Raw genomic sequence first — 10,892 nt, forward strand, 5'->3', positions numbered from 1 at the left:
TCCTCTAAATTTTCAGGAAATATTGTCATTCCACTAAATTTATTTTCCATCCCATTATCCTTGATCTAAGGTAGAATTTCTACTATCGAAGCAATACTTGATCTTTGTTTTTTTCGATATCAAATCTTAAGAATATAATTTATGAGATTTGAGGTAAAATAATTAAGGAAAAATTGAACGGATAATAAGAATAAGAACCTGTCAAATGCAGTTTATAATGTGCTACAGGGTATAAAATGGACTATTAATAATGGGTAAAAAGGGATATGATGATTTTATGGAAACGCATGTAACAGGCATAAGGATATGTATACATTCCCATAAAGGATATATGTTTATGGTCAGTATCAATTGTTACGTTTGTCCTCGATATCGAAATCCTATTTATTGAGCACATTTGAAAAATTTAAATTATTAAAGAATTGACTAGAGGTATAGTAGAATTAGAGAATTAGTAGAATAGAATGTTTATCCTTTATTGTAATTCCCTTTCGCATTTTAAAAGTTAGCCATTTCTTTAAGATATATTCTATTTACAAGCATTTGAAACTTTCCCAAAGAGTTCGCTTAAAATTGACATCCATTAAAGATAATTATGCACGGATATCTAGCTGAAAGTACACAGTTGTTTCCTGTACAGATCCATTCCCGTACAGATGTTTGTATAGATGTAAGTAAATAGTAAATGATGTCCATGTCCACTTTCCCATTTGCATACGCTCTGTAGTTCAAGGACACATTTAATTGCACATTTTAAAGAAAGGATGTAAATGTACGCGTCTTGCGTGTCGGCCCTTATGAATAGAAGTTGTTGTGTACATAAAAACACAAAAACGGGTTTACATTCCAAAGCATTTTTAAGAAAGCTGGAAGTGAGTTTTGTCAGCCTACAATGATTTTCCTATACAATAAGTAAAATGTATACCGAAGAAATTTGTAGTCAAGGCTGTTAAACTATTTCGAGCCCAACTGGTTCGAATCCAGTTGTTAATTGTGTTGGTAGATAATCTGAACTTTCATAGCAGAAACTTTTTGCCCAAAAGGAATTTGAATGTGAATCCTTATCTAATACGGAATGGGCATTCCTAGAATTGTGGCTTGTTTGTAATTTTTATTAATTAAGTTTTGCGAGGTATCAAAATAATTAAATGGACCTGATATATGTATACTATATAAAAGGCCAGAGCTCGCGACTCTCACTCGTAAAACCGAAGAGTTATTCTCATAAAATGGGCTTCCGATATCGATTCTTATCGGTTTTACGGGCTTTCGATATAGATTTTTATCGATTTTTATCGTACGCGGGCCAACTTGGCTATGATTCGAAAGAAACTCATGAGAATGAGTTTTAAAATTTCTATGCCTTTGCACTTTAACTAAATATGATAGTTAAAAAATTGTTTGTTTTTCATTATATATGAACCAAAATCAACATTTAATATTTTACCATGCTCCTTACACATGAGGCAAATCTTATCAAAATTTGTCAACTATTTCGTAATCAATCGAAAAATGAACTTTGATATGGCGAAAGTTGTTCATAAGTTATTCAAATTCAAGACGTTCTCAATAAACTGCAACTTAGTTATCATATTATATTAGTTTTAGTTTAATTTAGGGCGTTGAAATGAGATCTGATAGAAAACACCCTCGTTTAAGTGTTGACTAAGGTCATAAAACTGGTGCTGATCAACATGTCAGTCAGTCAATCAGTCAATCAGTCCATTAGCATAAACAGTTCTACACATAGAGTAAACTTGGTAGGCATTGTCCCTAAATGATCGATTTGCCTTTTCGTTGGTATCGACTGTTTAACGGCTTCAACTTTCTTGAGTCCACATACCTATGTAAATAGTATGTAATGTAATATGTACATGAATGTCTGAGGACGCTTATGTATTTATATTCGTCCATACTATACACATGTACATAAATACTTATCCTAACAGTGAAGTACAGTGAGTTGCATTTAAATGGCCTTGATGCTAACATACATGTCATTATGTATGTAAATGTAATGAGCTGCACGTGCCTGTACCCTTTCTTCTAAAAGGAGACAATTAAATTCAACCTTGAACTAGGCATTCTGCACTATTAATTGGGCACTCTACTTTTGGAATCTATTTATGTAGCCCTATTTAAATGAGAAAGTGAGCATTGGACTATTTCCTATTTCAGTTTTCTACTCCATGAATGTGCAGTGTAGTTATAGTTTTGAAAGTTGAAAAGATACGAACATGTATATACATGATATATTCAAATGTATAAACATACTAATTAGCTGCTAAATACTTGAACTGCCAACATTTCGTAATGTAAAGGCTATTTATCGATATATATCGGATTGTTAGCGATAGTTGTAGGAAACATAGCCAAGTCGATTATCCGGCCATCGCTAAACAGCGGTGAAATAAAGTTAAAGCATCGATCATATATTGAAGTCTTGTTAATAATTAAAATGAATTTCCGAATTATTCAAACTCGAAACAATTCTCTAAATATGACAAGCTTCTTTAGAAGACGTAAGTAATTCATTAAGATTTATACTTGTAAATTGAGTAGGCGAAGCATTTGACGACGTCAGTTCTGGGTGATCAAAGTCCATTTATTTTAGAGTAAAGTACAGATCCAAATAAAATATGTTGTAGTTGTCATAAGATGAATTATCTACATGACGCACTCAGAGGCGATTTCTGGGTTCAAATTCCACGAATATACATATATGTGTGTAGCCGAATACTACGACTTTGTAGACTGCCAATTGATTTTGAATGTTAAGGGGCTTAACTATAAAAAACTAATGCAATTAATGACCATATATGTATATATGTATAGTTATATAAATACAATAAATATTAATTTTCTACATTAGTTGGACACCGGCAACTGTCCGTCCAAGCCGCAGTACAACCGAAACGAAGCGGAAACAGCCAAAATATAGTGCTTGTCGATGGAGTTCGTACGCCTTTTCTGACATCTGGTACATCATACTCGAAGTTAATGCCCCATGAATTGGCTAGACATTCTTTGCTGTAAGTTCCCATTGAAGTGAAAACAATATATGGTTTCTGCTAATATATATATATTTTGTGTATATAGATCGCTATTGCAAAAGAGTAAAATCAACAAGGAACTTGTTGATTATATTGTTTATGGCAGCGTTATACAGGAGGTAAAAACTTCGAATATTGCGCGCGAGGCAGCGCTAGCGGCTGGATTTAGCGATAAGACACCTGCCCACACTGTTACCATGGCTTGCATAAGCTCCAATGCGGTAAAAACTCATTCTTGGCCCTCTTAACCAACTCAAATATTTACCCCTTATATATACAATTTTAGGCAATAACAACTGGCATGGGACTTATTGCTACGAACACGTATGATGTGATTGTCGCTGGTGGCGTTGAGTTTATGTCGGATGTGCCGATCCGGCATTCGCGCAAGATGAGAGCCCTTATGTTGAAGGCAAATAAAGCAAAAACGCTTGGACAGCGTCTTTCGTTACTCTCGACATTCAGACCAGCATTTTTGGCTCCGGAAGTATGGCAAACAGTTGTGCCAAACATATTAACTCAAGCTTTAATAACACCAATTTTTTCCATTTGCAGTTGCCGGCTGTTGCGGAGTTTTCGTCTGGAGAGACCATGGGTCACTCCGCCGATCGATTGGCATCAGCTTTTAATGTCACACGCAAAGAACAGGATGACTACGCTTTAAGATCCCACACTTTAGCCAAAAAAGCTCAGGAAAGTGGATTCTTTACGGACTTGGTTCCTTTCAAAGGTATGTAAATAATATCTGATTGGACACAATATTTTACATAAGGTATGTTTCTTTTCAAGTTCAAGGTGTTGATCAAGTTGTCGATAAAGACAACGGCATTCGAGTCTCCAGCCCTGAAAGTTTGGCAAAGCTCAAACCAGCCTTTGTGAAACCTTATGGCACAATTACGGCTGCCAACGCCTCATTCTTGGTACGTATTTTGTATACTATATAAGCGAACGATCATCAATTTGTTGTACTTTTAGTCTGACGGTGCATCAGCTTGTGTAATCATGACAGAGGAGAAAGCCAAGCAGTTGGGCCTAAAGCCGAAAGCTTTTCTACGTGATTTTCTTTATGTATCTCAAGATCCTGTCAACCAACTGCTATTGGGTCCTGCCTATGGAATACCAAAACTCTTGAAAAAGGCCGGAATCACACTGAAAGATGTCGATACTTGGGAAATTCATGAAGCTTTTGCTGGTCAAATTGTGGCCAATTTGAAAGCGTTGGATTCTGATTGGTTTTGTAAAACATATTTGGGCCTGAACGAGAAAGTAGGATCTGTAGATTTATCCAAGTGGAATAACTGGGGTGGATCACTATCTATTGGTCATCCATTTGCTGCCACGGGAGTTCGTCTATGTATGCACACCGCCAACCGCCTGGTGCGCGAAGATGGTAAACTTGGTGTAGTTGCGGCATGTGCTGCTGGTGGACAAGGCGTGGCCATGCTTATAGAACGTTATCCTGGAGCAACCGCCGACTGAAAATATAAAATGCTAAGTTCTTTTCAATAAATATATTTTAATAAAAATACGTATTGGTGCTACGCTGATTACAAAGATTTCTACCAAAACTGGTTACGAAACGGCTCGCACCCGAAATTTCAAGTTAATTTTTACCATAAACCTACAATATGTTTCGGAGATTTACACAGAATATTTGATACACTTGTAGTATGTATGACACGGCTTTGCAGATATGTGAGAATAGTGAAGCACGTGTACGCCAGCAAGCAATATTTTGCCATACAAAATATTATTTTCCCGATTCTCCCTATAGACCCATACATTATAGACGATATACATTTTATCACAAAATAGGGCAATTACAAATTGATTTGTTTTTATGTATTTGCAGCCGGGATTCTGACAGGGTTTGTGTCTTTGCTAAGGCAAAATCGACATTAATGTGCAGCCTTGTTTTATTGACATATCTCTAAAATAAAGGACAACATCTATATAACATACATTTTTAACTCGTTGAACGCAAAACATATGTAATTTAATATCTGCTCCTAATTATTCTCATTGAATGTACACAACTTCTTATTTGTTCCTAGTTGTTGATTTGTTTAATTTAGTTAATTATTCTGTTTCATAAAGCTGTTTCTGCTTAAGCTTCGTTTGTAGAACATCGTTTTCATTGTAAGAAATATGCAACGGAGGTATGAGAGCACATGCCACCATTCTGGCCTCTGCGTTTAAGAAATTGAACGTGGCACAAGCCTGCAAAGAGAAATATTGCAGTTGGTGGATAGATTTAACAATTGTGAGAAATCGTACCTGTTCTGTCCGAAGCACCTCGACGTTTGTTTTGTACTTTTTCATGAATTTAATAATGCGTTTTGTTAGGACTGGTGTTGGATTCTGGTCCCCAATTCCTATTATAAGGACATCTATCTTTGGCTCCAATGTCGGAAAAAGCGAAAGACTTTCCTCGTTTATATCATCATAAGAGTTTACGTTCCAAGACAGTACGGACCTAGAATATTGAAAATTCTTAAATGGATATTAAGCTACATGTTGTATGTACATGTTTGTCTGATACACACCTTGGAAATACTGTAATAGGTCCTATTAAGACCATATCATTGTTCAGCCGGAAACCGTACTGGCTATAGCCTGTGATCATAAGACCCATGTCTGTTTCCGTGTTGAATATTGAAACTTTTGTTTTTCCATCATAATCATATGCTTTGCTCAGTCTTGTCGCTACCGTTGCGATCAGCCGCCGTCGTCCCAAGGACTGAAACCAACTCATTCCAGCAGTCTTAAACGCCGCAGTTCTTAACGCTTGTATATTCATTTGCTGTTATGTGTTATTAAACCCAATAGCGAAGAACTAAAACGAATATAAAAATACCCGATATCCAAATGTATCGATATTCAAATATATCGATAACCAATGCGATATATGAAAACATGTTTCCCACACTTAACATTTGATTATAGCGTTCATAATTTATTAACAGCTTGCTGTAACACAAGAAACAAAACTGAGAACGCAGAAACGAGCGAAACGGTCAAATGGAAAGCCGTCGGCTCCATCGGTCTTCAAAATGACCGATGTAACGAACATAAATTTAAATGTATGTGTGCAGATTTCGGCATACTAAACGATCCGGAAAAGGTGGAGACGATTCGTAGCCCAAGGGCCCCGACTAATTGCGGCAGTGTCTCAGTGTACTAAGCCGCTGAAGGCTTCGCCGCGATGTTAGCTGCCAAATTCGATTTTCTCTATTGGGTCGTCAAACTTATATCCCCCAACATAGGGCGTGTCGTGAAGCCCAGCGAACGCACGAAAAGTGGGGAAAATATCACGCAGTTAAAGCATTTCTTTTAGGAGACGACCAGCGATGACGAGGAAAACAAGACGCCCAAGAGTATCCGAAGAGTAACAGCGACACTCTACTTTCCTGTAGATTGAATTCGTAGATGAAGCTAATCTAAGTAGAATAGAACGAGCAGATTTCATGGAATGTTAGCCGCACTGCGAGAACAGTGTATTTTCGGTTAAGTAATAGATATGTTAACAAATAAGTTGAATTCACAGATAGACCCCGAAGCAAATTTTATTTCATCTGACGAAGATGCATGCAGGGGAAACATATAGCCTTTCCCCGGACTCGGCACAGGAGGCCACTAGCGTTACCCCCGCCATGGAAGCGCTTATTATGGTCGACGACAGGAGGAGGAGCCGCCTCACCCGTTCCGCCACACTCTGTACACATGGTGGTTAAGTTGCTGGTGGTCAAGGTGAAGCCACCACCGTCCCCCTGCCGGCATCTTCCCTACCAATGTCGCCTGGTATGGCGACCTGAGCGACAGCCTGCGATTCGGTGGATGATGAGAAACTTCGGCGGCTCGCGTCGAAGCCATGCAAGCCCACCGCCTCCATAAAAGAAACAGGGACCGTAAGTCCAATCGAAACGGAAGGTCCCCTGTCAGCCCCGGGACCGGAGCTCGCACTGCCGGAGGTTGCACCGCCGTATCCGCCGCAGAGGTTTGTCGGCGCTACTATGACCCCGACCCTGAATTTTCACAGAGATTCTTAGAAATGATTTTGAATCGGTAACACCACCCACCAAATCTTTGATACCCATTTCCACCAAGAAGTGATGGATTTTCCATAAAGTGTGAGTTTGAGGCTGAGCGGATGCTAAAGAAGGTACGGGCTGTGCGTTTATCACCGATCAGTCAGTCAGTCATTAAGTTAGAACAAAAAGTTGTACATATACGAATTATTTAAGTTCTTTTTAATAAAATAATGCTAAAATTTAACGAGTGAATTCAATATCTAAAACTTTTTAAGTTCATAGCAGCCCTAATTAAACAGTATCAGCGCCAAACGGCATTCTTTTCAAATGCCTTGATACAAAACGCGCAAGGTGGGAATATAAAAAAAAAAGTTATCGATAATAGCTGCGTCAATACACTCGATTTAATCATAGTATAATTAAAGAATTATTACTTTTCCCATACAAACATACACAAGTAAAATAAAAGAAAAAGATTAAATTAATATCAGTTTAACGCAAAAGTTGATTACCGATTTACAATTGGACGAGCATAGCCGCTTTTCTTACGAAAAACTATAATAAACAAAATAAAATATAGCAAAAGCTATCTAACCAATTGCATACAATAATATGTATGATCATATGGTATATACAAATATATGATTAATTATCATATAAACAAATATTTTAATTTATCGAAAATGAAATGTGTTAATGTAAATAATATAAAGTGTATCACATCGGTAGTAAGTAGTTAAAGTTTTTTATTTGATTATAGTAATTCAATGGGTTATTATCTTTCACAGAGTAACTCGCCAAAATTATACAGTACGTATAAATGCATGTATGGTATGGGCATACTATAAAAGACAACTACAACTATACAGTTATGTATGTATGTATGGTTGTGTTTATACGAAGTTCTGTGTCATTGCATAAAATATGGTATGGGCATACTATAAAATACAACTACAAATATACACTTACGTACATATGTATGTATTTATGGTTGTGTTTATATGTAGTTCTGTGTCATTGCATAAAAGATAGTCGCTAAAGCAATGTCTGTGTCTATGCTTATAAGTTTTAAATCTATATACATAGATGGTTTCTGTTAGTAAACATGTCATTTTTTATATTTCTATATATTTACATACATATCTATTATAGATAGCTCCGGTTGCAAATTGAGTTTTGTACAAAAAAAAAACGTTGTTGCTTAAGGCTCTTTTGCTCAATCTCTGGCTGTGGCTTTTTACACGTAAAAGGTATCCCTTATGTAAACGTTAACAAACTGCCAGATAAGGGTACACATTGATTAGGCTGCCCTCACATGGAATATGATAGAGATTCTGACAAGATCAGCTATTTTAATACTACAAAGCTATAAAAGTTAGAGACTTGAAATTTGAAATATGCATATATTCTTCCATCATGTCTTGCATGTACTTTGTCTCTTCATAATTCCAAAATAACAATTAAATCCATTTTAAGACTTGGCTTTTTAAGTATACATCAAAGTCTATAAAAGCTAGATGCACCAAACGTAGGCTCACGTATAGTACACACAGATTTTACATATTTCAGTATTGAATATGTCCATTCTCCCGAAATCCATAAGAGGCTCTAGTCGGGAGTTCCCGACTTGACGAATGAACCTTGAACCCTCTTCTGCTTTAGCAGCAATAAAAATAAATTTAACAATAAAAAGAAGAAATTTGTTACTCTGATTTCATTATTCTCACATATCTCCAATAGACAAAAAGGGTATTGAATGTTGGGCGTGCCGAAGATAATGATTCTTGTTATTGTTATTTTTTTAAAAAATTAATTCAATTTGTTTCTTTTCGTTTTAGCTATTCACTGAGAGTTGAAGAATTTATAGATGATATCTACCTCACAGCATAAAAATGATTGGCCCCAGTTCACAAATAAGCAAGATACTATTAACGCTCTTGTTTCTGTTAATAGTGTTTTATGTGTTTATGGATTTTGAGCTGTATCTGCGAATTCATAATTATGCTATCAACCGAAATTACCACATCAATACAACGACAACGCCATTGTCGTCGATGGAACCAACCAATTTGGCATCCGATTCGAGCAGCGGCCTGAAACCACCCACCGTTGAAAAAGAACCGTCCTACGAAGATTATACGTGGATATCATGCAATATAAATCCACTTTGTCATATTACGGTCAAAGCGATACTGCTGGATCATACCAATCACTATCTATTCGCACCGCTGGCAACAATCTTTGACAATGTGGTTGGCATCTCGCAGTCGACGTTTATAACACCCAACATGATATCATTTTTTCATGTTGTGGTAGCTTGCGTATCGGGAAAACTTGTTGCCTCCGATAGCTTGGGATACAGGCGGCTTGGTGTACTGCTCTTTCAGATACGCACGTTCCTTGATGATTTGGACGGCCATGTGGCTCGTGTAAGGAAACATATACGCGGTGAGCGGTCGGAGATTGGAACGTCTGGCTATTATGTTGACGGACTGTGCGATGGACTTGGTTGCATTGCGCTACTTTTTGGCATATTCTTCTTTTTAAAAAGTAACCCACCTCGCCGAGGCTACTCAATAATTCCAATGAGCGACACCAAAACTCCAGAGCCAACGATTATTCCTAAAATTAAGGCAACCACGCGCAAGGTTGCGAAAAATGTTATTAGCTTTACTGGCCAACTTTTACTAAGCTCTACGGCGTGGAATCGCTATATCGCCGTCTATCAGAATATGTTGGAGCGAGAAGATGTCAACAGCAGCCAGTACCAGTGCCAGAACTATATATTTAAGTCCACATTATTTTTTTCTGTGGCCTGGATGTGGCGCATTGTCAACGTGCATGCCTTGCTTCATTGTGTTTTGCTTAGTATCTTTTGTGACAAATTATGGGACTTTCTACGAGCGATACGTTACAGTGGATATATAATCTTACTAGTTGCCATTTGCTTAACTGAAATGCACATATTGGAGGCCCAGAACTATATATTTAATTCATCAGCGTGCAGTAACATCTCACTGTGATTTTAACTATATATTACTGAAAATACAATAATATTTTTGTAGTCGAGATCAACAATGCCTTTTTATACCCTGTATCCATAATTTTAAATTGTGTTTGTGTGCAAACTACATATACATTGTGATTGTGCAACTTAGGGTAAATACTTTAGTATGTATCTGTCAAATATATAATTATGCAAGTAGATCAAAAACGTGCACTTATTTGCGTGCAACATATCCTCTACAGTTAATGTGTGTTTCGTTTGTAGAGGAGCACAAAAGCGACAATTTATGATTTCATTTGATCTATATTTAGTTTATACCCCGAATCCATTATTAGCACCCAGACTTGGGCATTTTAAGCATCCCAATAAACAACTATTTCGAAGGTGTTGTATGATATGGTACGTTACGCTGGAATCTTTATTATTTTGCTATTATTTAACAACTTATCTTTATAAATTTATGATACTTACATTCATGCTCTGCATGCGCTTCTGTTCTCTTTTGCTTCTATAGTCTCAGATCGTGTTTATAATAGACTCGTTCGCTGGAGGGTCTTTGCCTTTAAGCACTTAAGGCGCTTAACAGCCAACTGACATCGTGTCCGACATATACATTCGACCAAACCTGCATTACAGGCTGCTCTGCCAGCGTCTCTACCAGATAGATTGTCGTTGCCTTAACTATCTGCTTCTAGAGCTCATCCTTTGTAATGTGAAGAGACGCTCAAGCCTAGGGACTTCAGGTAAAAGTATTTCTTCGGAGCCTCATCCATCCTACGCGCCGCACTGCACGGGCAAATA

At 37.2% G+C, this 10,892-nt stretch overlaps 3 protein-coding genes across 5 annotated transcripts; 2 read left to right on the forward strand and 1 right to left on the reverse strand.

The window, feature by feature from the left end:
• Nucleotides 1–2,364: 2,364 nt before the first annotated feature.
• On the forward strand, nucleotides 2,365–4,581 carry Mtpbeta (mitochondrial trifunctional protein beta subunit). The gene is made up of 7 exons (XM_064687321.1): nucleotides 2,365–2,522; nucleotides 2,873–3,032; nucleotides 3,100–3,274; nucleotides 3,340–3,540; nucleotides 3,609–3,783; nucleotides 3,843–3,973; nucleotides 4,029–4,581. Exons 1-7 carry the CDS (start codon nucleotides 2,459–2,461, stop codon nucleotides 4,530–4,532), a joined length of 1,410 nt encoding a protein of 469 aa, XP_064543391.1. The 5' UTR covers nucleotides 2,365–2,458; the 3' UTR covers nucleotides 4,533–4,581.
• A 341-nt stretch (nucleotides 4,582–4,922) lies between these two features.
• LOC135431913 (NADH dehydrogenase [ubiquinone] 1 alpha subcomplex assembly factor 3) lies at nucleotides 4,923–5,891 on the reverse strand. The gene is made up of 3 exons (XM_064687322.1): nucleotides 5,600–5,891; nucleotides 5,331–5,529; nucleotides 4,923–5,273 (listed from the first exon to the last, which is right to left on the reverse strand). Exons 1-3 carry the CDS (start codon nucleotides 5,851–5,853, stop codon nucleotides 5,133–5,135), a joined length of 594 nt encoding a protein of 197 aa, XP_064543392.1. The 5' UTR covers nucleotides 5,854–5,891; the 3' UTR covers nucleotides 4,923–5,132.
• A 1,637-nt stretch (nucleotides 5,892–7,528) lies between these two features.
• Cpes (Ceramide phosphoethanolamine synthase) lies at nucleotides 7,529–10,561 on the forward strand. Of its 3 annotated transcripts, XR_010436876.1 has the most exons (3): nucleotides 7,530–7,812; nucleotides 8,923–10,299; nucleotides 10,358–10,561. XR_010436876.1 is itself a non-coding variant. In XM_064687426.1 (2 exons), exon 2 carries the CDS (start codon nucleotides 8,977–8,979, stop codon nucleotides 10,105–10,107), a length of 1,131 nt encoding a protein of 376 aa, XP_064543496.1. In that variant the 5' UTR covers nucleotides 7,529–7,711; nucleotides 8,923–8,976; the 3' UTR covers nucleotides 10,108–10,561. The 3 variants fall into 3 exon arrangements, 2 of the variants coding, with proteins under 2 accessions (XP_064543496.1, XP_064543495.1); XM_064687426.1 differs by having other exon boundaries at nucleotides 7,529–7,711; nucleotides 8,923–10,561; XM_064687425.1 differs by having other exon boundaries at nucleotides 8,923–10,561.
• Nucleotides 10,562–10,892: the final 331 nt, after the last annotated feature.

This window comes from Drosophila montana, unplaced genomic scaffold, assembly GCF_035044405.1.
Source record: "Drosophila montana isolate Dmon_TW-CO22-7 unplaced genomic scaffold, ASM3504440v1 contig_3200_1, whole genome shotgun sequence".
Classification (NCBI taxonomy): domain Eukaryota; kingdom Metazoa; phylum Arthropoda; class Insecta; order Diptera; family Drosophilidae; genus Drosophila; species Drosophila montana.

What these genes read in the sequence shown, in the direction of transcription:
- Mtpbeta (XM_064687321.1), top strand. Translation starts at nt 2,459, where the DNA reads ATGAATTTCCGAATTATTCAAACTCGAAACAATTCTCTAAATATGACA. An exon ending in TTGGCTAGACATTCTTTGCT is followed by an intron (nt 3,033 to 3,099) that starts GTAAGTTCCCAT and finishes TTGTGTATATAG; the next exon opens with ATCGCTATTGCAAAAGAGTA. An exon ending in CTGCCAACGCCTCATTCTTG is followed by an intron (nt 3,974 to 4,028) that starts GTACGTATTTTG and finishes TTGTACTTTTAG; the next exon opens with TCTGACGGTGCATCAGCTTG.
- LOC135431913 (XM_064687322.1), bottom strand. Translation starts at nt 5,853, where the DNA reads ATGAATATACAAGCGTTAAGAACTGCGGCGTTTAAGACTGCTGGAATG. An exon ending in CCTATTACAGTATTTCCAAG is followed by an intron (nt 5,530 to 5,599) that starts GTGTGTATCAGA and finishes TCAATATTCTAG; the next exon opens with GTCCGTACTGTCTTGGAACG. An exon ending in AGGTGCTTCGGACAGAACAG is followed by an intron (nt 5,274 to 5,330) that starts GTACGATTTCTC and finishes TTCTCTTTGCAG; the next exon opens with GCTTGTGCCACGTTCAATTT.
- Cpes (XM_064687426.1), top strand. Translation starts at nt 8,977, where the DNA reads ATGATTGGCCCCAGTTCACAAATAAGCAAGATACTATTAACGCTCTTG.